Source organism: Podarcis raffonei, chromosome 8 (genome assembly GCF_027172205.1).
Source record: "Podarcis raffonei isolate rPodRaf1 chromosome 8, rPodRaf1.pri, whole genome shotgun sequence".
NCBI classification, from domain to species: domain Eukaryota; kingdom Metazoa; phylum Chordata; class Lepidosauria; order Squamata; family Lacertidae; genus Podarcis; species Podarcis raffonei.
In genome coordinates, this window is record NC_070609.1 from 34046369 (window position 1) to 34070037 (window position 23669).

General features: G+C 47.8%; 1 protein-coding gene across 2 annotated transcripts in view; it reads right to left on the reverse strand.

Annotated features, from left to right (window-relative positions):
- Positions 1-1952: 1952 nt before the first annotated feature.
- Positions 1953-23669, reverse strand: part of STK40 (serine/threonine kinase 40) — a 28439-nt gene continuing 6722 nt past the window's right edge. For both annotated transcript variants that reach the window (XM_053399133.1, XM_053399134.1), the window contains exons 2-11: positions 14848-14961; positions 12519-12604; positions 12079-12222; positions 10743-10970; positions 10118-10170; positions 7779-7894; positions 7388-7532; positions 7168-7287; positions 5832-5916; positions 1953-5082 (exon numbers count right to left, since the gene is read on the reverse strand). In XM_053399133.1, coding sequence (XP_053255108.1) covers positions 4864-5082; positions 5832-5916; positions 7168-7287; positions 7388-7532; positions 7779-7894; positions 10118-10170; positions 10743-10970; positions 12079-12222; positions 12519-12604; positions 14848-14961 — 1310 coding nt within the window. In that variant the 3' untranslated portion in view covers positions 1953-4863. The remainder of the gene's footprint in view (positions 5083-5831; positions 5917-7167; positions 7288-7387; positions 7533-7778; positions 7895-10117; positions 10171-10742; positions 10971-12078; positions 12223-12518; positions 12605-14847; positions 14962-23669) is intronic.

A 23669-nucleotide genomic window follows, 5' to 3' on the forward strand; every position in this document is an offset into this window, starting at 1 on the left:
GGAGACAGGGCGTAGCCTTCTTGGCTAGTAGCCTTCTCCTCCGTGAGGTTGTCCAATCCTCGTTTAAAGCTATCCAGGTCAGTGGTCACCCCTTCCTCCTGTGGGAGAGAGTTCCACAGTTTACCTATGTGCTGCATAAAGATTCTTTTATCTGTCCTGAATCCTCCACAGCTTTCGGCTTCGAATGTGTTATGGGAGAAGGAGATAAACTTTCCCCTATCCACTTCCTCCATGCCACACATTTTGTAATCTTCTATCACATCACCTCTTAACTAATTTCTTGCCACGCCAGCAGTGACCGGGGGGCTTGGGCTTGGGCAACTGACCTAGCCCTGGTAGCAGGCCTCCAAATCACCATCACTTGCAGGGTACACCTCAGCAGTGCCCCTTTGTACCAGATCACTGCAGAGGATCCTCTGGGGCCCAGAGAACATGGAGAGGGCCTGCACCTGATTGGCTGGAAACCCCAAGTTCAAGCACGGGGGGGGGGGGCTATACCAGGTGGTAGAGTTGTGCCCAATACCCTGAAGCAGGCGACACCAGGTGAGAGGAACAAATTAATAGTCAGACTGATTCTACATGGCAGCTGCGTGCAAAAGAGGGAGCATCCAGCCTAGCATAGGGGTGTCTGCAGCGTGCTGTTGGTTTTAGACTGGGGTCAATTTCAAATCCACCCACCTCCCTGAGCCAGAGCACTCTCTGAACTAGTCATCCTTTTGGGTTAGCCTACCTCACAGGGCTGGTGCAGGAGATGTCCCGCCTAATGAGCTTGCTGCAATGTGGACCAACCAGTGTGTTACCAAGGCAGAGGTGGGTTAACGGTGCCTTGTTGGACTGGAAACTCTAGCTCACTTTACCTTCAAGCCCTGCTGCGAAGGTTCCTGGATTTTCTATGCCAGGCCATTTTTCACTGTGAAGGTAAAGGTAACCCCTGACCATTAGGTTCAGTCGCAGACGACTCTGGGGTTGCGGCGCTCATCTCGCTTTATTGGCTGAGGGAGCCGGCATACAGCTTCCGGGTTATGTGGCCAGCATGACCAAGCCGCTTCTGGCGAAACTAGAGCAGCGCACGGAAACGCCGTTTCACCGTAGGGCTGCCTAAATGTCTGTGTGCATGGGAAATACAAAACTATTCCTGCAGCCCTCCTGCAACTCTGTAGAGTCAGAAGCGGGTGGCAAGGGAGAGATCTGAGAGTGTCTTCCCCTTCCCCAGTTGAGTACCAGCTTGTGCCCTCTTGGGTTTCGCTTCCTCAATGGTGGAATGGTGCTTCAGAGGAATTTTGAGTGTGTTAGATAAGACAGACCAGTGGAATTCTCTCTCAGCTGGGGCTCAACACATTCCTAAGTAGAAGAATTTTAACTACCACAAGCACCCATACCACCAGGGCAGAAAGGACATACCTGACTGCCAGTGATAACACAGGTGTAGAACATTGGTGTTTGACAAATGAGTTGCACAAACAACTCAAGGGATGCTCCTCAGGCAGCGGCGAGAAGCCCTTCACTCTGACTCACTGCAAGGCTTGCTTATTTGAGACACATTATATTCTGTCTCCTTGGACAACTCAGATTTTGCACCCAAACTGCAGGCCTTTCATAAGTTACACAAAGTGATCCCATGTGCTCAACCTCCCCATGTGCAATTCGTTCTAACCTGTCGTCTCATGTGCAGCCTTCCTTCCCTCCAGCTCCCAAGATTTCTGCAGATACTGCCTACCTCATTCCAAGCACATCTTCAGATGCATGAGAACTAGGAGTTTCTGTAAAAATGTTTAAAAGCTAGCAAAATAATTTTCTTGAAACAGAATTCTGTTTTCACATGCTTCTCTCTCTCTCTCTCTCTCTCTCTCTCTCTCTCTCTCTCTCTCACACACACACACACACACACACACACACACACACACAGCTTGGCTCCAGACAAAAGTCGCCAGGACCTTCCAACACAATACAGATTTAGTTCTACATTATGAAATTTTATTGCTGACATGCAGGAATAGTTGGATGTAATACAAAAATAGGTCTCTATACAAATTATCTTTGCAATTTTTTTACAATAGGATCTTTTGTCTCTGGTGTCTCATCCGGCTTGTAATCCACAAAAACACAACCCAGACAGCTCACCCCAATTTCCACACACCCTCACTCCCCATTTCCTTTCAGTTTGCTTTTCATCACCATGTCCAGAGTTGGGCGGAGCACACAGCTTGACAGCCTGTCGAGTATTGCTATGTTTTTTGAGGATGGAGAGAGTCCCAATGCAAAACACACAGCCAGCTCTGCTGGGGAAGATGGTCAGTACTGGTGAAGGGGAGATGAGAGAGAGAAAGGAAGCAGAGGGAGCAGAGTCTGCCCTGCCTGAATTCCGAGAGGGGAAGGAAGAGCCGGCCCTGCCCAGGGGGCTTCTATTGCTACTGACACAGGAAATATTCCAGGCAGAGGAGAAGTCCACAGAAACCACCTGCTTGGGAAGTGGACTAGAAAGTTGTTGTGAAAGCAGGCCCACACCTCGCCTGTCATCCTACACTTCTTCTCCCACCTTCCAATACTATTAAGAAAACATGTCAGCTGGGACTGCAACCCCATAGAAAGCTGTAGGTAGGACTGAGGGGAACTGCTATGGGTCTGTCTTCAGCAGAATAGTTCATTTTGGAGGTGTGCAGGCCCCGCTCAAGCAGGACACCTCGCATGTGCTTCCAGATGACAAGATGGGCAACTCAGTTTTTTGGAGTTGGGGAAATATCTTACCCCCCAACTGAGGGATTCCTCCATCTTGTGGGCTATGATGGTGCTGCAAGCATCAGTCCCAAAAACCACCAGAGAGGCTGGGGCCCAGGAAACAAGATCCAAGGGCCTACAGCAACTGGCTCACCTGGAGAGGTTTGGCCCACAGAAGGGGCTGTGAAATGGGAGCCCAAATTTACTGCCCCCACCTGGGCCAAGCAAGGGGTGCCATTAAGCTTGTTAGCGTTCACCAATCCAGTTTTGGCTTGATCCACAGAGCTAATGCCTTATAGACAGGTTTATGCTGTGTTTCTTGGTGAGACTGCATGGGGGGGGGCTGGTGACCTTTGAGGGGTTGGTTACCATCCATTCCTAGTGAGAGAGCAAAATGTGGGTTTCCCTAACTCCATCCCTGTTTCCCAACTTAGCAACGATGAGAAAGCCAGAGAACAACCAAAGCAGAGTCTGCCCCACAGAGGGGAGGGGAGTGTAGATCAGGCACAGAGGTTCTGCAAGGAAGTTTCAACGTGGTTGGTTTTCTTCTTTTCTCTTTTTAAAGAGATTTGCAGAATTCTTTTGCAGTTCTCGTCAGTAGAAAATAATTCCTTGTGCTGAAGTCAGATTTCAGGATCTACAACCTTCGCTAGTCCTCCTCTTTGCACCATGCAAACACATTCACACTAAGGGAGGCCGTTGTCCTCGGCTGGTTCATTCATCTCAGGGCCATCCAACAGCCCCACTCCAGCCAGACTGCAGAGCCAACTTCCTTCAGGTCAGTGTCGCTTCCTGGATACCGCAATGCTGCTTCTGCAGGCATCCAGTGGTTCAAGAGGGTGGGTGGGGAGGGGACACCACACATTTTGAGACAATTTTTGAAAGGGTGATGAAGGCTGACCGGAAATGGGAAGGGAGTGGAAATGGGGCAGCACAGCCTAGGGAGGGTTGCTTGAGAACAGCTTATCTGGCAAGAGAGGCATCCAGTTCCAACAAACGAGGCTCAGAAATGATCCAGCCCAGTCCCAGCAAGACCTGCCGTTTGCACAGCATCAGGGGAACCACTTCCGCCCACCCCCGCAAAAAATAATAATAAATGTCATGGTGGGGGAATTGTCTGTGACAAGATGGCAATGGCAAGACAAAGCAAAGAGCACATAAAGGAGTGGAGACCAGCAGGCATTTCTGAACCTGAGACAGCCTGGGGGGTAGGGGACAAAACAAAAACGAAGCAAGCAAACCCTTTTCACATTTTTCACAGATTTATCCCTTCAGCCGTACCAGTGTGGGTGAGGAGGAGGCAGGGAGAAATGTCAACAGAATTAATGCAACGTTACTGCGCCTTTCAAAAGCTACCATTTAAAAAAAGAAAGGAAGACAGAACAAAACAAAAACCCTCCCAGGATATCCCCAAATAATTAAAGTGATTGGAAAAGGGAGGTTTGGGCCCTCGGAAAAGCTACATTTTTTAAAACAGCCCCTGGTTTGGAACTCTTTCCCCAGGTCAGAATCTGCAGAGCGAGGCTTTCTCACGTGGAGAGCAGCTCGTAGTGGAGGCAACCCATTTGCTAAGCCTGTGGTCACGCAGAGGGCCCGAAACCAACGTTTACACAAAATATATTCAAACTAGGTGTTAAATTAAAAATAGAACAAAGGGGATGGGGGAGAGGGTTTAAGAAATAGTTACTTTCATGAAACCCACCAGGGGGGAGGGAAGAAAGGAGGGGGAAATGATTAAGCTTATTCAAACCAGACAGAGCGAAGCACGGCCCACGTGGTCTCCGCAGCAGTCCAACGTCTGCGTCAGAAAAGAAGCCTGCGGGGGCAAACTTTGCCAAAAAACGCTCCTCGTTTCAGTCCAGAGAACAGTGTGGTTAAAAAGAGGCAGAGAGGTAGATTTCAGAGTCATGATTAAAAGCAGATTAGCTGTCTAGGTGTGGAGTTAAAATCCGCCAGCCATTTCCCCAGACAGTTGGGGTCTTTCCCCTGCTGCCCCCTCCGGGGTCGGGGGGCAAAGCCCAGCAGGCAATGCCTGTTGAGCACTCAGCTCACAGGGGAAGACTGCTACATTGTGAGGGATCCTGGGACCTGGCTGTCGCTGTCGCATGCCCCCTCGGGGGCAAGAGGCCCACGGTGGGGTGGGAGGAGCTACTTCCGAAGGTAGCGCTGTGCAAGGATGGCCGCGTCCAAGGGGTTCATTGGCTGGGCGTCGTGGCCCAGGCGCCGCACCGGAGGGATGTTCCCAAACTGCCGCTTTTGGAGGAAGCTCTTGGCCCCGTGGAGCGTGTTCTTCTCCTCGGCCAGCAGCAGCTGCTGCCTCATGTAGTTCTCAAACTCATACTGCGAACACTCCTCCGTCACCTTCGCCTGCGAGGAGGAGGAGCCCCGTTAGAGACCACCAGGAAGGTGGGGGCCAGACCTGCTTGCAACAGCATCCCCCCTTCCCCCCAGCATTTGTACACAAGCTCACTGCTCCACTGCACACACCACAAAGCCTGCCAGGCTCGTTTTCTGCATTGACAAGTCGCTCCCCACCCCCTCCATGTTCATGCACCTGGGAATCCCAGATTCATTCAGAGCAGTGGGCATTTGACTTGAGAGCAAGCTCTGAGAGGCGACAGGGGTCTCTGCTGCAAGGAGCCGCCAGATTCGCAGCACTCGAACACAACCTGGGGGCTCTTAATATTTGGCAGGAATGTCCTCAAACATTCCAACTGCCAAAGGGAAAGCAGGAGGGGCCTGGAGGAAAGACAGGTGGAGCCAGCTAAGAAGGGAAGGGGCTGCCTGCAGGTGAAGAGAGAGAAAAAGAGGAAGCCAAGAGACCAGCTGAATTTCATGGACAGGCTGAGGTGGTTGACTTCAGATCCCCAGTAGCATTTAATAATACTTAAGAATCTGCATTAAAATTGCAATTCGGTTAAAAAATGTGTTGCTATCTCAGAGAGCTTTCTCAGCAAGACATTCCTTTTCCCCAGCCATCACTTCTCATCAGCTGGGAACCAACTGATGGAAAAAGCCCCCAAGGCCAGCAGAGACAGATGCTGCTGGGTATCTGCTCTGCCCTGTTCGTTTCATTTCTGACTAGCAAGTGGTCCCGCTCAGCAGGCAGGTCTTACCTCGTGTGCGCTTTCTGGATTCGCCACCTGGTCGTCTATGTCAGGCACCACTTGCAAGGGCCCGCTCAGCAGGGACATGGACTGCCTGCAGGAGAGACAGGCTGGTGGGTCAGGAGGCGGCACTTTTGTGCCAACCTCAGAGGTGGCCTAAGCCCCCAGTTGGAAGACGGCAACCCTCACACACTGCACCCAGGAGCCTTGCCAGCCCACCCACCTCACCATTTCTCAGCATGTACAAGCCAGCAGCACCTGGCTGAAGCAGCAGCACAGGACCAGGGTGGGGTGGGGGCAACATGACACACAGCTTATTATGGATGCTTCTTTATCAGTTGACCGAAGGGTTCATCACATGCTGCAGGCAGTTGTTCCATCCCCATGATGCTTTTGACTGTCCTTTGACAGCTCTACAATATCTTTTTAAGACCTGGTGGTCAGAACTGTAAGAGGTCTTCCACAGTGCCCACTGTCAAGAAAGGCAAGCCTTTTCCTGGGCAGGGCACTGAAGGACACAAATGGGGTGCTTCCATTTAGTTGAGAAGTAAAGGTGGCTGCTCATGCTTCTTTCAGTACTTGGGTCTCTGTAAAGGTAAAGGGACCCCTGACCATTAGGTCCAGTCGTGACCGACTCTGGGGTTGCGGCGCTCATCTCACTTTATTGGCTGAGGGAGCTGGCCTACAGCTTCCAGGTCATGTGGCCAGCATGACTAAGCCGCTTCTGGCGAACCAGAGTAGCGCACGGAAATGCCGTTTACCTTCCCACCAGAGTGGTACCTATTTATCTACTTGCACTTTGACGTGCTTTCGAACTGCTAGGTTGACAGGAGCAGGGACCAAAAAATGGGAACTCACCCCATTGCGGGGATTCGAACCGCCAACCTTCTGATCGGCAAGCCCTAGGCTCTGTGGTTTAACCCACAGTGCCACCCGCGTCCCTGGGTCTCTGTAGCAGGGTATAAAACTTAGCTCAAGAAGATGCTCTTCTAGCAAAGGGAGCAAGGTGAGGAGGAGGGAGAAATTATGCCACATCCACCATTAAGAAACAAGAGACATGGCCCAGGGTGTTCCTTCCCAAGAAGTTGAAACAACACTTCCTGTGTCTTTTGGCCAACGTTCAAAGCATTCACAAAAGACTCCTCCACCCAGCCTTCCCAACAAAGCTCACTTCTTCACCACAGGCCAGCTTTGGGCTGGAAGGGTGAGCAGAGGGGCTGGTGTTGCCCCCAGATCTGGTTGGTGCCTGCGAGAACAGATGCTGGGTGAGATGGGCCTTTGGCTTGATCCATCTGCAGGGCTCTTTGAAGGATTTTATCCCCTTCCCCTTCCCCCACACACTCACCAGGAAGCAATGATGGAACTGAGGGAGTCGAGCACTTCGGAGGCGGTCAGGCGCTGCTGAGGGTCCAAGACGAGCAGCTTTCGGATCAAGCACACAGTGTTTTCCGACACCCGCCCATCTCTGTCAGGAAAGAGCGAGAGTGAGGGGCAGTAGAGCTACCAAACCAGAGACACCAAGGCCCAGAACCCTGTGGCCAGGCATGCCCCCGACCCCCACTCACTCGGGGATGGTGTATTCAGCAGCCTTGATCTTGCGGAAGAGCTCCTGGGGGATGCTGTCGTAGAAGGGGAACTGCCCATACAGCATGGTGAAGAGGACCACACCCAGGGCCCACATGTCGCTGGGCTTCCCACGATACGGCCGGCCTGCAAACAGAGAGAGACGGCCCTGGAGAGTTAGCAGGGCCCATCCAGGAGGAGGAGGAGGAGGAGGAAGACAAAGGAGAGGCGCTAAGCAACCAGCCTGTGGGCTGGTCTCATGTTCCCATCTTGGACCCAACATTGGAGAGGCTCAGTGCCGCGTCACATGCCTGTGATGTCATGCTTGCAAAGCAGGGAGGAGGCCCTTTTGGGAGAAAGGTCTGGGGGCTGCCACGGGATGCTGCTGCCTACCACTGAGGACGTCAGGGCTGATGTAGGCGGGGCTCCCACGCTGGTCCTTCAGGAGGTCATCTTCACTCACCAAGTGCTTCCCCAGGCAGAAGTTTGTGATGGTGATTCGGTGGGTCCTGGAGGGGAGAAAAAGTTAGTGGCCGGGTAATGGGGGGTGGGAGTGAGGGGTGCTGGAGTAGTATGAATGCCTGGGGTGTCAACAAAGACACTGAAGGCCGCTCTGAGGAATAATGCCAAGCAGCTAACAACAGTGGTTGGACCAGATGGGGCTTTTGGGAGTTTGGTATGACATACACATCAGAATTATTCAGAGCCACCCTTCAGCTGTAAAGCTCTCTGGGTGACCTAAGACCAGTGAGTAACTCTCTCAGTCTAGTCTACCTCATGCGGTAGTTGGCAAGGGCATGTGGGTGTATGGATGCAAGACCATGTACATTGGCCTGAGCAACTTGGAGAAGCACTGTATAAATATGTCGCTGCCTATCTATCTAAATTTGTGAACTCAGGTTCAGCTTAAACTTTGATGTTCAGAGTGTCCTCAAAACCCTGATTCAGCCTTCACCAACTTGATGCCCTCCAGACGTTTTGGACTAAAACACCCTTCAGTCCTCCACAAATGCGGAGAGCACTAAGATGGCAAAAGTTGCATTAACCCCCTGGGAGTTGGGAGTCTGGAACTCCCCTGAAAGGTTTTGATCATCTGTGCCAGATTTATTGACCTTCACTCAAGAAATACGAGCGGACTTTTGAGAAGTTGGGAGTGGGAGGGAGGGACGACGGAGCAACAGGCCTGAATGCACAAGAACCAGCAGGCCTGGATGTTCTTTGGCTAAATTAACTGAGACTTGTTTAAAAGAAAGAAAGAAAGAAGTCAGCATTCCAAACAGCCAGCTCCTGATGACTCTCCTGTGAGCGAGGGGTGGAGGATGGCCTCCGCTCATAAACATCCGCCATGTCCTCCTGGCAGACGACGATGTTTTCTTGGCAAAAGCCATCAGGAGATCAGCATCCAAGGTGCTTCAGCTGTGAAATGTATGAATGGCTGTTTTCAGGCAGCCAAAAACTGATCTCATCCCACAGGGGATCAGGAAGGAGCAATAAATGGCACCACTTGCCTCACTGTGATCCTGGATGAGTGGGGGCCACCCAAAGGGCATTTCTGCACTACCAGGCCGTTGCTCAACAGATACTTGCCTACTTCACATCTCTCGCTCCACAAGGCCATTTGATGCGCTTTTAATGCAGCGGTGGCAACAGAAACAAGAACATGCCTGCAAGAACATGGCCTTGTGGCCACCTTGTATGCAAAACACTGCTGGATCCCTGGGATAAGGCCTACTCAGGAAGGGTTCATTCTTGGTAAAAGAGCCAAAGTCAATGAAAGGCACTTTGAGCCATGAATATCACTTCAGACAATCAACTGCAGGGCTGGAACTCAGAGAACCTTCAGGTGCGAACCAGATCCTTTTTCAGGGTTGTTCATCTCCAACTCCCTAGAACACCTTTCCCCATCCTGGCTGCTCTAGAAAACTGTTGCATTTCGTTTTTAGGAGTGTAAGAGTGGCCCTAGTGGGTGATATCAGAAGGTTCATCTAACCCAGTATCCTTTTTCCAAATGCAGCAGCTTAAGTATCTCCAAGAAGCTCAAAAGCCAGACATGAAGCCACATGTATGCCTTGTATGTTTCAGAACAGATATAACTTGTGCTTGTGGGTGGCAGGGGCTTGAACAGGCAAAGTCTTGCCAGAAACGTGAGTCACATTATGCGGAGCATGTGAGTGTGTGCAAGCAATGGATACAAAACCTACTGATGTGACATAACATCTTGTTTAAAGGGGTGCATGGAGCTGTCAGCGGCATTCCTCACTGTGACGCTGAGTTGTCTGGGAGCAAAGGAAGGGAGAGGGCAGTGGCAGCTATTGGAAGTTACACTCTGATGATAAAACTAGTTGGCCTCGTCTCACTTGAGGCTCTTATGAGGTCAACCCTGAACTGGTGCACAAATGACAAGGCTGCAACACATGTTCCTGCATCAGATGTCTAGGGGGATGAGACTGACACGGCCTCCCTCCTCCAGTTTCATTCTCCTGTGACCTCGCTCAACTCCTAAGGAAGGCCAAAGTGCTTTCTCCAGGGAAAAACAAGCAAACAAGACACCGCCTTCTAAGGTTGCTGTTTGATTTGTGTGTGGATGCACAGACTGAAAAGCGGGAGCTTTCTTGGCAGGTGTTTCCCAGCACACACAGGAGCTTAACTTTCTTTGGCGTGCCACCTCAATCCGCAGAAATCCCACCAGCTGCAAATAATGTTCCAGAGTGAAAGTTGCAAAAGGGGCTCACCTTTTGTTCAGCACCATGTTCCCCAACTTCAAGTCTCTGTGCACAATGTTCTTCTAGAAAGACAAGAGGGAATTTATACTATTACAGTGGTACCTCGGGTTACTAACACTTCAGGTTACAGACTCTGCTAACCTGGAAGTAGTACCTCGGGTTAAGAACTTTACCTCAGGATGAGAACAGAAATCACGCAGCAGTGGTGCGGTGGTGGCAGTGGGAGGCCCCAATAGCTAAAGTGGTACCTCAGGTTAAGAACGGTTTCAGGTTAAGAATGGATCTCTCGAACGAATTAAGTTCATAAGCAGAGGTACCACTGTAGAACAAAGTAGATTATTTGGTAAGATAAGAAACTTAAATGCTTAATTCAATCCCCCCAACCTAAAGTTGTGCTTGCAGAAAATGGAGTGGATCAAGATCCCTTGTTCATTTCACCTGGCCATTTATGACCTGAAGACTTTTGCACCAACTAAGTTGGATATAAGAAGATGCTTTGCCCAGAACTCTTTCTAGCTCAGCATCGGCAGACGCCATGCCCCCCACCAAAGAACCAAGCCTCCCTCACAGTCACGTGGCTGCCAAAACCCCACATCTTCCTCACAGCTCCCTGAGACAAGCAGAGACACCCTACCTTGTGCAAGGCTTCCACTACCCGCACAACGTCGTAGAAAATCACGACGGTCTCCCGTTCGCTGAGGCGCTTCTCCTTGATGACATAGTGCTGCAGGTTGATGAGGTCGGCTGTCTTGTCGCTGAAGTCATGGGCACAGAGGCAGTCCAGCACCAGACAGATGCGCTTCTTCATCTTACGCACCATCCGGTTGGATTCCAGGTCTTCCACATGCTCACAGGCTCGGTCCTGCAGCCCCAACAAGGATGGAGGAAGGTGTCATTTTAATCTGGGAGAGATGGTGCCAAACTGGCCTTTCCATCCATCAGTGGCTGACCCCCATACTTGCTGCTTGTGTGGCTCCCAAAAGTCAAAACCCCTATCTCTACACCTGCATAATCACAGACATGCAATAAAGAGCCCAGTTATGGTTTTGGGGTTGGAGGAAACTAAGGTATACTCAGAGTTGACCACCTGAAATTAATGGGCCTAAGTCAGTCATGTCGATTAACTTCAATGGGTATATTCCAAGTATGACTAATACTGATGCAACCCTTCTATTTCAAAAGTCTCCTTTCCAAAAAGGTCTCTTTCCACCAGCACAGCAGCAGCATGTGTGGCAGGTCTGGCCCATTCACCTTCTCCAGTCATGTGCTGAATTTACATGGATGGATGTGTGTGTTTGGTGGGGGGCCTGAGAAAAGGCCTTATTGCTGGAAGTGTGCTGGAATTCTTCCCACTAATGTGCCACAGACTCAAAAGGTTGAACTGCTAAATGTTCCACTGAAGAGCTTCCTAAACACTTCAGTTTGGGTCACCCGCAGTCTGTATTATGAACTGCAATTTCTTACCTTCACCATAAAGTCCAAGGGTGGGTTACAACCATGTAAAAATATTAAAACTGGGTAAAACAAGTTACAGTCAGAAGAACTTGAAGACTGTAGCAAAGCCTGAACAGAGTGATATTTCATTGTTGCAGTATGATTGCAAAACATGGAGTCACTGTGGCACTGGCAGCCTCAGCAAGCAGCTTTAAAATATATTTGATCTGATCTGATTTGATACTTCTTATTCCACTTTTCAGATAACAGATGCTGAGCTCAAAGCGGCTCATAATAATCATAATAGCATTTGGAGGGTGGATCATGTTGCATACACTATAATATCAATAGAGTGACATATAAGTGAAGCAAATATGGGGGCAATCATAGTCACAAGAGTGGCTGGATAGGTGTGCAGTGTCTTTTGAGGAACAGGGGCCCACATCTCTCTAAAGGGCAAAAGCTGATAGAACATGCAACCGGCTGGGCTGGGCAGGGATACAGAACTCCAGTGTGCCCAGGATGGCTGTGCTTACCTGGAAAAGGCCGTGGTGGTGGACCACCCCGTCCTGGCTGTGCAGGAGGGAGAGAAGCGAGTACTCTGTGTGGAGTAGCATCTTGCCCTGGCGCTCCTCCTGGGTTTCTGTGCCTTTATCATTCCTATCCTCCAAGGTAAGGATCTTTGGGGAAAGCAGGCAAAGAAAAGAAAACACACACACACATATTGCATTTCTTTCTTGAAAGTCAACAAGCTCCAACATCAAAACTCTGTGCTTGGAATATTTACAGCTGGACCAAGGAAACCCTGGGGACTTGAGCAGAGCTGCAGCACCCTGGCAGCACTTTGTCCTGTGGTGTCAGCGGTTTAAAGGCTGACCATCACAGAAGGAACAAGGCCACAGATTGCAGCAGCTGCCGATGCTTCCGCAACCTGGCCAGCTCTTCTCCAGAAAAAAGGATTCCACCTGCTGTTTACCTTGAGCTGGTAAAAGTCATCTGTCCCATCCTTCCTTGCCAAACACTGGACGATGCTCGGCACTGGGGAGTTGCCCAAGCGAGGCCCTGAGAAGGCAAAAGCAGAACAATGGACTTTGCTTCTTCTGACTCATCACCTACACTGCTCACTGCTGGCAGTTCAGCTGCCGACCCTGATTATCAGGAAGTTCCCTTTCCCTGCCCGAAATGGATTACATGTCTTTCCGTAAGTCACACAGAGCTTCAGAGCATTGAGGCCCAAATGCTTTGCAGCCCCAAGTGAGGGTTGATGAAGAGAAACAGAAAACAGCGGCCACATAAATGATGTTTGTGTGACTGCTGTTTAGGAAGTATGGGATACAGTTTTTTTTAATTAAAAAAAAGTCCAGGATTATCTTTACTGTTTCCCTTTGTGTTAGTGAAGTGAGTGGAACAGATATGCTTGAAAAATTAGGAAACCGCTCTTTTGGCTCCAATATTTACATCTCAACAGTTGTACAGTGTATTTCTAAAAATAGTTAGTAAGAGTTTGAAGTACTGTCATACTAATCCAGTAGTTCAAATAATCTGGTGTCAAAAATTCATGGTAAGAAGTAAAAAAAATGTACAGTATATGATTAAAATTTGCATGGTACTTGTAATAGCTTTTAAGAAGCCTAGGGAGAAATGAATGGCTCAGATATATCATATCAGATATGGCACTTTATATTTGCAAGAGATCCACCTCAAACCATCTGTTGGAAAAGGAGAGAATCATTAAACTATGTAAGTGGTATCTGACCCCAGACAGGCAGTTTAGAATATTTAAAAAGCCACAGATCATGGCTGGTGCTGTACTCAAAATATGGCTAATTTCTACCACAGATGGTGAGCTTGCTTGTAAATTAAACCCTTTTCCAAAACAAGCTAACTACACATTATGCCTAACATGAGGTTACACAATGCCACTAGATCCTCTCTTGAGGTCAGTAGGTTATGTGAATGACACAGTAAAGAAAGAAAATTAGGGGCTAGTGTGAAAACTATTGTCAGCTGCAAAAATGGTGATTACAACAAAGCAGAGAGTCAATCGTTTTTGTCACATCAACAAAAATGTGATTGCTCGAGATTTGGACTATTGTGGAAATTGCCAAGATTACCGAGAACATTCAGTTAAGAGATGGCAGGCTGGGGGACAGATGGACAAAGTTTTCATCACCACTGAACATTATTTCTAAACTTTATGAGGAACAGATATGGATTAGATATTAACTGCTATAATCCATTCAAACTAATTTAAGTGATTATGGTTAATGACTGCATTTATAATCCTGGACCATACTGCAGCTTATTATATTAGCATTGTAGTGGGTTTAAGTGTATTTGGTGCTATTGACTGGCATTTTAGTATGTACCAACCTGAAATTAATCTGAATAAGGAAATATAAAGACGGAATGGTATCAGGTAACTTAGAACTAAATTACTATTCTTCTTGATTGCACATCTAAACAGAGATAAAGCATACCTACATTTTAATAGCATTTTAGGTCTTTTTAAGGAGATACAAGAAAGGACACCTCCTCCAGAATTGGAGCACGGCAGAAACGTCACACATGCCAGAAGAGCCTGGCTGTTTTTTACTTTTGGCGCAAGCCCTCCTGCTGCTCAGTGGTTGCCAGCCATCTAGTCTAAACCATCACAGGACCTTTGGAGGCTGCACTTGGGCTATATCACAAGGAAACAAAGTGGCCAGGATTGGGCACTGGACACAGCAAACCACCAAAAGGCGAAAGATAGTGCTCTAAGTCAGGGCCAGATCTGTGGAGCAGTGCTTGAAAGACGACAGCCGAGTCTCTGCTGCTTACCAGGAGGGAGAGTGGGAAGGGCAAGGAGGTCGCCAGGAGCAGAGACAATACAGCATCCCTGCCGGTGTGTTTGCACAGCACTGACCTCCCCACTACCTCACCCCTCCTACTTTCCCAGTAAGCAGCAGTGACTTAGCTGTAAGGTGAGCAACACTGTGTGCCACCGAGGAGCACCAATGTGGTACCAGGGACAGAGCTCTCCTTCAGAACCTTGCCAATCCCCCCTTTCCCCAAATTTAGAAAAAAAACAAGCTCCTAAGCCACCTGGCTGTGAAAATAAGCTTGAATATGGAGGGATCTCAGATGCCAGAGGGGTGGGCAGAATATGACCATGTTGCCAGAGAATTAATTGTGCCCAATGCAAGCTCTATGCACATTTGATTAACTTGCATTCTGCACGCCAGCTGCAGAGTAAGCACAGGGTAGGTTGCAGTCTGCCTTTGCCAGGTGCAATGCAGCAGATCACAGGCTCTGTTCCTGCTTACCGAGAATGAAAGGTCCTGCCCGCTTGGTGTTGCTGCTGGAAATTCCCGGGCAGAAAGCCTTGGTGGACGTTTCCCCGCCCCCTCTGTCGGACACTCGCTGGTTCATTCTGAGTTCTGGGGAAAGAGAGCAGACACTTATTGTGAGGCCCTGAGGGAGCCCCCTGACCTTCAAGTCTTTCCCTCTGTAATGCTCCTACATATCCTAGGCTACCTTGAGAGAGAGAGAGAGAGAGAAAGTAGTATTGCATGATCTCCAAACTCAGGACCCACAAAACATAGCTGACTTCCCATAGTAAGCATAAGGTTGGTATGTCTCTCTAATTTTGTGCCTCCCTGCCAACAGCTATTTTCTGAATGGCACCTACAGTACTCACTCAAAATTCAAAATGGTCCTAAAACAGTGACCCCAGCTCTAGGAGCGAAGGTGATTCCTCGAGCAGTGTTAGAAACTCAGATATATAAGCTAGGCGCCAAATGGCTGGCTCCTTAAACCAAGGTTACAGTCGCCAAAACGGAACGTCTAGTTGCCGTTTTGGGGTAAAATGTCTTAATTTTCAAACAATGGACTGACTGCGATTGATTCTCATTTAAACATTTGGCTAGTTCAGATGACAACCTTGAGCTAGGTTAAGAACTTTGAGAACTTAAAGAAGAAAAGCCACTTGATCCAGAGACAGTCCATGTATATATTGGCCTATTCCAACCTTTTTCTTAATAGCGACTGCTCCTGATCAAGCTGCACAGAAAAAGCATTTTGGTTCCAGAAATTCATTCTAATTGTGCCTATAAAAATAAGTGATAGAATTCTACAGGATGGGGTATTAGTGTGTGAAAATAGTCCAGATACAATGATCCCCAGATGATGGAGATGTCAGGCACCATCCTGGCATCTTCACTTTATCGCAAGTGCTCCATAGCCGGGTGCAAAGTGCGACTGGTGCCTGGCTAATTCTGAACACTGTCCTCAAGTCAATAAATGCAACTCTCACCCACTTTATTCCATCCCTGCCAGGGACAGCCCCTGGGAAAAGATGGCTGTGCAACCCTCTTAATCCCTTGTGCCTTTGCCATGCACTCACAGCCTGGGCAAAGGTCGCAGATGAAACATACAGACAAACCAAAGGCTAAGAGAAATTAACTGTGCCCCTGCCCAATGCCCAGGATCAGACACCAGATTGGCCTCAAGTGATCCACAGATAAAAGAAGCTCAGCTGCAGCAGCAGCAGCTGTCACAGCCTTGTTATGTAGGACTGTTGCTTTGTCAATCACAGCCAAAATCCAAGCACATTTACACTTTTCATACAAGAACAGAAAAGCACCAATAATGTGAACACTGCCTCTAAGGTTGAGTCAAGTAGGATGAGATGTAATAAGGCCCAGGTGCTCCCATTATGAACCAGCAGTGGCCACAAACTGAAGCAGTGGCAGTGAAGCTGCCCACGTTGCAGCTTCTGGAGCCAAGAGCCTAAGGAATGGTGGCTGAATTGAAAGCACATTCACCTTCCTTAAGGGGCATCACCCTACACACATCCAGGAAAATAGGGCTGAGGGTGGCCTTTGGAAACACAAGAGGGATTTCAAAATGGGGATTGTGAGCCTGCTCAGCCCCTGGCACACAGGACCACCCACCCAAGGCTGAAGCAACTGAGCATAATGTGACACGATGGGGAAATACGAGAGAGGTTCCCACGCTGCTGAAGTTGACAGGCATGCAGAGGAGATGAGTCACTTCTCCCTGGAGACTCCTGGCGGGCACCATTTGTCATCAAACTTGAAATGTCAGCTGTTGCTGCAGCCTTGCCAGGACAGAGAGCCGCCCAGGTGGCAAGGGGCCAAGGGGATCTCCCAGCAGTGGCTGATGTTTTGTCAAAAGAGGAACAAAGGGAGCCCATGGGGGAATCTGGCCGGGATCTCCCTCGGGCTTCTCACCCTGTGAAAGTTCACTGATAAAACAAATACACAGAAGCTATGGTGAAACTGTGGGCTCAGCCAACCCTCCAAGAGCTGCTGTCACCTGCCTTCAGCTGATACTTGGTGGAGGATTATGGGAGAAGAAGATCTGTTTGTTCTTGCGGAGAATAGGCAGAGGGGCACTGCCTTATTACGGTCAAAGGGGAGAATGTGTGATACCAAAAGAGCCATCCAAAATCTCACAACACATTCCCATTCGCCTCTCTGAGTTTACTGGTACACAAGAACAGGTCTCCCTGGCCAGCTTTGCCTGCCCTTCTCTTCCAGTCTGAGAATCATAAACTCAACAGCAAAGACTACATAGAGCACCAGTCAATGCAGGAGGGCTGAGAGCAGAAACGTATGTCAGATCACCCAAACACAGCACAGAATTCAGCAACCTGGAAAATCTCAACTTTTTTTTTTAATATAAAGGTATTTTTTGCACTCACAATAATCCATGAGGAAATCTATGCCCAGTAAAGACATTCAAAGTTTTTTTGGGGGGGTTTAGAGCTAAGCATCCACTGCTACTGCCTGGGGTTTGAGCTGCAACCATCAGCAGAGACAGAGGAAAATATGTAACTGGCAGAATTTATCCAGGTTGCAGGACACAGCTTTTCTAGGTGCCAAAATGCAGGTATTGTGATGCCAAAAGCACAAGCACGTGGCTGGGAAAGGCAGCAACGCTGCAGCCTGATTCAAAGCCAGCTGTTCCCTGCACTTTGGCCCCCAGCTTTGGATCTGGCTGCCTCCGAAGAGCAAAAGTAAACATCTGCTTCATTCCACTATGCGTGGCCTGCAAGGAGCAGCCAGCCAAGTGCAGTGCCTTCTGTTACTGAACCATAGCCCAACCTCTGGCCGCCTCCTCTTGGCTTCCAAAATCTGCAACACAACTGGCCTGCAAGTTCTGCGCAAGGAAACCCCGTTTCAGAGATGCTGAAGATGCCGCAAAGCCCAGCTATTCAGGATGACGGCAAAGCCACACAAGGAGAACTGCGTTTTTAGCCCTCCAAGCTCTCAGGGTGTCTGTGGTTGCTGTTAGGGAGGAGAGAGGCAGCACAGCAGATAAAGCACTGCAGGGAGAGAGTCCTCCTAATCATTGGCTGAGGCTGATGTGGGCAGGAGTACAACAACAACTGGAGGTCCACAGGTTCCCCAACCCTAAACAATTCCTGGAGAAAAAAATGTGCCTAGGAATGAGGAGACAAGCCTGCAGTCCCACCCAATAAATATTGATGCATCCTTAGAAGGAAATCTTTCCTAATAAAGAGAGGAGCATGGCAAGAGTGGTTCTTGATGACAATGCCATCTGCTGCAGGGGAAGTAAGCAAACGGATATGGGATACAGAAGATGACCTGGTGCAGATGTAAATCTAAACCAAAGTTTTGCATTATGAGCAGGCATTGCAGCCAGCCCCTCCTCTCCCCTGCCTTTGGTACAGAGAAGTGGCAGGGAGTTTGGCTTGCGTTTTCGGTTAAGCATAGCTTGCTGTGCTGCCTGAGCCCCAACAAACAACCGTCAATGGGGAAAAGGCAGCTTAAAGCCACAGTTTATGAAACTGGCTTGTTTCAACTAACTATGGAGTTCAGAAGATTAAAATGGAAGTGGAAATTTCCAATATCCTTCTGGCAGCTGTACTAGAGACGCGGTGCATGCTGGTGAGCACCCTGACATGCTAGGGATTGCGCATGGGACCGTCAACATACAGAAGATGCACAAAGCGGTAAGCTTAAAAATAAGTAAGTAAGTAAGTAAGTAAGTAAGTAGGTATTTTTAAAAAGCTCTCTTGGATAGGCAGTGCGCCAATGTGAATCTGCCCTGGACCAGGGAACTCTATCTAACAGCCTTCACCATCCAGATGACCAAAGGTGCGCAAGTTATTTAAAAGACTTAACCAGGCTTCACCAAGCCCACTCTGGGACCATAAAAGAGGTTGGGGCTAAGTAAAAGTTGTAGCCCAAAACATTTGGAGGGCACCAGGTGGGTGAAGGTTGGTCTTAGGTGACATCATCTGGCTTTTTGGTGCCAGCAGTATGTTTTTAGGCCTATTTCAGTATTTGGCTTTCTAAGCATCAGAATCAAATACCTATCATCAGGCGTCTGGATTTTTTTCAGCCCTGAACAAAGGCTGATGTGGCTGGAAAACAGAAGAACCAGGGACTTTGGAAAACTAGAGATTAGAGCCCTACTCAGGTATTGTTTAAGCATGCAGGTTACCGCATGACAAACACAGTAGCTGTGCCCCCAGCTTGTTTTCATCACCTTCCACAAACTGAAGGGAAGCTGTCTGTAGCAGGAAGCCTCTTGTCTCTGTACATTTTGGAATACTAGCGGAAAGCATTGAAAATGGGGGTGGGGAGAGCTAGCACCCTCCCCACAAACTTCTCACGTGATAAGTTACATGCTTAAACAGCATCTGAACAGGGCTCAAGATGCACCACACCAATCAATTCATATAACCAGCCCAGTAGGAACCAGAAGCAGAGGGGAGGGGAGGGGTAAGAGGAAAGGCAGGGCCCAACGCAAACGAGGCTGGCCTTACCCAAGTGCCGCCTTGCTATACATCACACAACTACCTCTCCGGCGCTTAGGAAGTCATGTCTCTTCTCTGGTGCTCCAGAAATAGTGGGGACGGACTGGCAGGACCAGAAGGTCTGCTTTGGATTTAAAGTTCTATCCAAGGTGGCCTTGCGGAATGATACAATTGTAGAGTTGGGAGAAACTCTAAGGGTCATCTAAGTCCAGCCCCCTGCAATGAAGGAATCACAGCTAAAGAATCCCTGACAGATGGCCACACAAGCTCTGCTTAAAAAAACTCCACCAACTTCTGTGGGAGTCTGTTCCACAGCTCTTACCATCAGAAAGTTCTTCCTGATGCTAATCGGAATCTCCTTTCTTGTAATTTGAATCTATTGATGCAGGTCATAACCTCTGGAGCAGCAGGAAACAAGTTTGCTCCATCTTCCATTTGACAGCCCTTCAGATATTTGGAGATGGATATCTCCATGTATGATAGGAAATCTCTGGTGAGACCTTCTCTTTACTAGCTGGGCAGGTGCAGTAGCTTGTAGATTTTGGAGTATTCATGTTCACAAGATAGGACCTGGAAGATTTCAGGGCTGTGATGAAACTCTCTCATTGTCACCAGTCAGGACAGACCGGTGAAGGCCTGGTTTGCTTACCACTGTGCACAGACATCTTACGAAGGACGAGTATCAAGAGGTGGAAATGACAGGGAAGAAGATTTCAGCTAAACATCAGGAGGAACGCCCTAGTGGTAATATTACCTTGGGCAGAAATGGGCACCTCTGTTGGAGTTGTTTAAGCAGAGACTGCCAGTTGTCTGCCAGGTATGCTGTATCTGCTGTAAAGGGGATTGGGCTAAGTGACCCTCTAGTCCCCTTCTAATCCTCTGCAAGAGAACCCTGAGCAGCATGCAAGAGAATATCCTCTCCACTACACACACAAACAAACAAACAAACAAACAAACAAACAAACACACATACAGGTATATCTTGTTCAGTTCTCTACATCTCATCAGTCTAACCTGTACCTACAGCTGGGAGATACTCTGGTACCTAAAAGTATCACAACATTCCAATGCCTCTGCAGTGCAATGATACTTTCCTAGCCCTGATAATCACTGCATGCTGCCACAGAGCACACAAAACACAGAACAGGATTATCTACAACTGTGTATATGTTTCTTAGCAAAGTTCTGCTCACTGTTTGGTAGCTCTCACCGCCAACGGAACTCCAGCTTGACGCCCCATTATGCCACTGAAAATACACCCCCAAAGTGTTCTTTGGTGACTAATAAAAAATGGGATTAGCAAACAGGTCTCACTTTCAGCCTTTTGCCACACTGACACTTCCAACCATAACTCAGCTGCAGTAACGTGCAGTTTTTGCATGTTGCGCTGCTACATAACTGATGACCCCAAAGGTGATAAAGATATTTAAACAAGAGGTTTGATCCATGATGACACAAATATTAAACACCTTACTGGTGAACCCATGCAAGGAAAGTACCAACCTCTGGTTGTCCCTGTCTGACCAATCCAATACAGTGGTACCTCAGGTTACATATGCTTCAGGTTACATACGCTTCAGGTTACAGACTCCGCTAACCCAGAAATAGTACCTCGGGTTAAGAACTTTGCTTCAGGATGACAACAGAAATTGTGCTCCGGCGGCACGGCGGCAGCAGGAGGCCCCATTAGCTAAAGTGGTGCTTCAGGTTAAGAACAGTTTCAGGTTAAGAACGGACCTCTGGAATGAATTAAGTACTTAACCCAAGATACCACTGTATGTACTTTGATCAGATCCCATTCACTGATAGGCTAAAGGCTGTGATAAGAAGGTTCGTCAGAGGGCAAAGACTTTTCCATCAGTCAAAATCTCAAAGGAGCTCACCTTGGTAAAAAGCAAAAAAGTTCTATGTATGCTGACATACTCATTACACAGAGACACAAAAAAACTCAGTGCAAAGTTCTTCTACTCAGTAGTAATGTTGGGTAGGAAATTCCCCACCGTTACTTTTTTCAAAGGAAAATGTTCCACTTTTAGAAATGCACTGCTTCATAAGATTGGTAATATAATGAACAGACACAACTCAGATTGGGCAACTGGGACAGATACAATACCATTCAAACCTACAATCAATGTTTTAATTGTATGATATTTAGGTGACTATACTTAGGAAGCAAATATATTTATGCACAGAGCTCTTCAGACATTCTAAAATGAGTATGTTAACAGTCTTCGGATCCTTCATTTTCCCTTCATGCTGCAATCCTAAACACACTTTATAAAAAGTAAATTCCACTGTGTTCAATGGGACTCACTTCTGCGGAAGCAGACATAGGACTGTGCTGTTAAAATCCAATGATTTGTGGGAAGCATATGTTACTGAGCTGTCAGGTCTTAATGTATTTCTGCATATGTCAATAAAAATATTTTCCAAGTAAAGTTTTGATTTTTTCCCCAACTATGACACTTAAGCCACACTAACAGCACTTTATTGGTCTCCCCCAACCCAAAATTTCAGCTCACCGACTTGGGCTACAGGGGCTGGGGAGGAAACTTACAGCTCAAAAAAGGAACATGATAGGTTAATAAACAAGACAAACAAACAAAACTGTAAGACTGTAATTCTAACCCCACTTACCTGGGAGTAAGCCCCAGCAGACATTGTTAGAATTGCACTATTAGGCAAACAAACATGCTAAATCAGATTTCCATAGATTTAGAGCAGCTGGAGTGGGGGGGGGGGAGAGAAATAAATTTAAATGTTTCCAGAAAATTTGCAGAATGTCTCCCCAAAATAATATTTACACATGCCCCAGTTGTTGCTCAAAGGCAAAAACCTCTGTTTTCCTTGGGACATCAGCAACCCAGTGGGCTGTTCGCTGGTCAAACTTATTTTAGCGCCGTTCACTGGCCGAAGGTATGCCAGCTATGTGGGTTTGGCAAGTTTAGCTCAGAGCAAGCCACAAGGCTTGCCCACATTTGGTCATACGGATAAGGAGATTGGGGCGAGTGGAGGAAGGCCATGGCACTCCAGAATAGTAAGCCAGCCTGGTCATGATACCTAACAGCTGCACTCTTCCAAAACCTTCATCCCCTGAGCCAGAAGCCAGTTTTAAATGGGCACTTCAACCAATGGAGTTTGAAAGGGAGGGAAGGCCTTCTTCTCAGAAGTCTCTTGCTGTTTTATTTATAACTTGCCTTTTGATTGAATTAGTCTCAAGACAACTTACAAAAGATTCCAACAGCAAGCACAAACCCCCAAACAGCCCTTGGCCTCTTGGTTGAAGGATGGGGCCAGGACACTTTTCCTTTCTGCTCTGTAGCCTCATGTGGAACTTTAGAGGAGAAACTCACTGAAAACCCAATCCTCAGGGGAAAACATGGTCTCTGTGGGCTAGATGACAGGCAGAAAGCAATATGGAAGACACAGGCATATTGAGCAAATAGACCTTTCCAAGCACGAGTGAGGGGACACAACTGCTTGTCCATGACAAAGGACCCCAGGCTTGGAAAAAAGGGGTCTGAAGTTATGTGAAGTTAAATTGTTCTGGGCCCGACTAGTGAACCTAGATTTCCTTAGCTTTGCCACTTGGGGATTCCTGAAGAACAGATACATGAAGGGTTCCCAAACTGTGGTCTGTGCACCACCAGCAATCTCTGAGCCCTGTCAGGTGGTCTGAGGTGTGGCTGTGGATTTGTGGCTGAAGACAGGACAGCTGCAATCCATCACATTCAACATTCATACTTGTTTATAATCGTATTTTTATTGCTTCTCTTATTTCTTACATTGTATTTTACCATCTTACAATTTGATTTCAAATTGCAATGCAATAAAACCCAAATATGAGAAGTAAAAGAAGCAATGCAAAAAAACCCAAAAACCCTGTGTCTAGCACAGCGTATTACAATTACTACAACAGGCAGAAACATCACGTGGTTCGCCAAGACCTGCATCACTTTTCAAGTGGTCTGTGGGGTGGGGATTGGGAACCACAGGGGGCAATGATTAATCTGGTTGCTGCCTCTTCTAGAGCAAATTAATAGCAGCCCAAACAGAACCACTGACCTGTGCACACCCGTCCTGGGTCAGGCACCTGTTTCAAGAAGGACAGGTTTCTGTGCTATCAGTCACCAAAGTTTCTCATTGAGGAGCTATAATTATTGTTATTATTAAGAAAATGTATTTGTCCCTTTTTCTTGCTACAAGAAACTCAAAGTGATTTACAAAAACAAAACAAAAAAGCACATGCATACAATTAAAATAAAGGAGAAAATATATTAACACACATAGCATTAAGAGGCCATAGATCATTAACAGAGGAATGTTTTTGAGTGG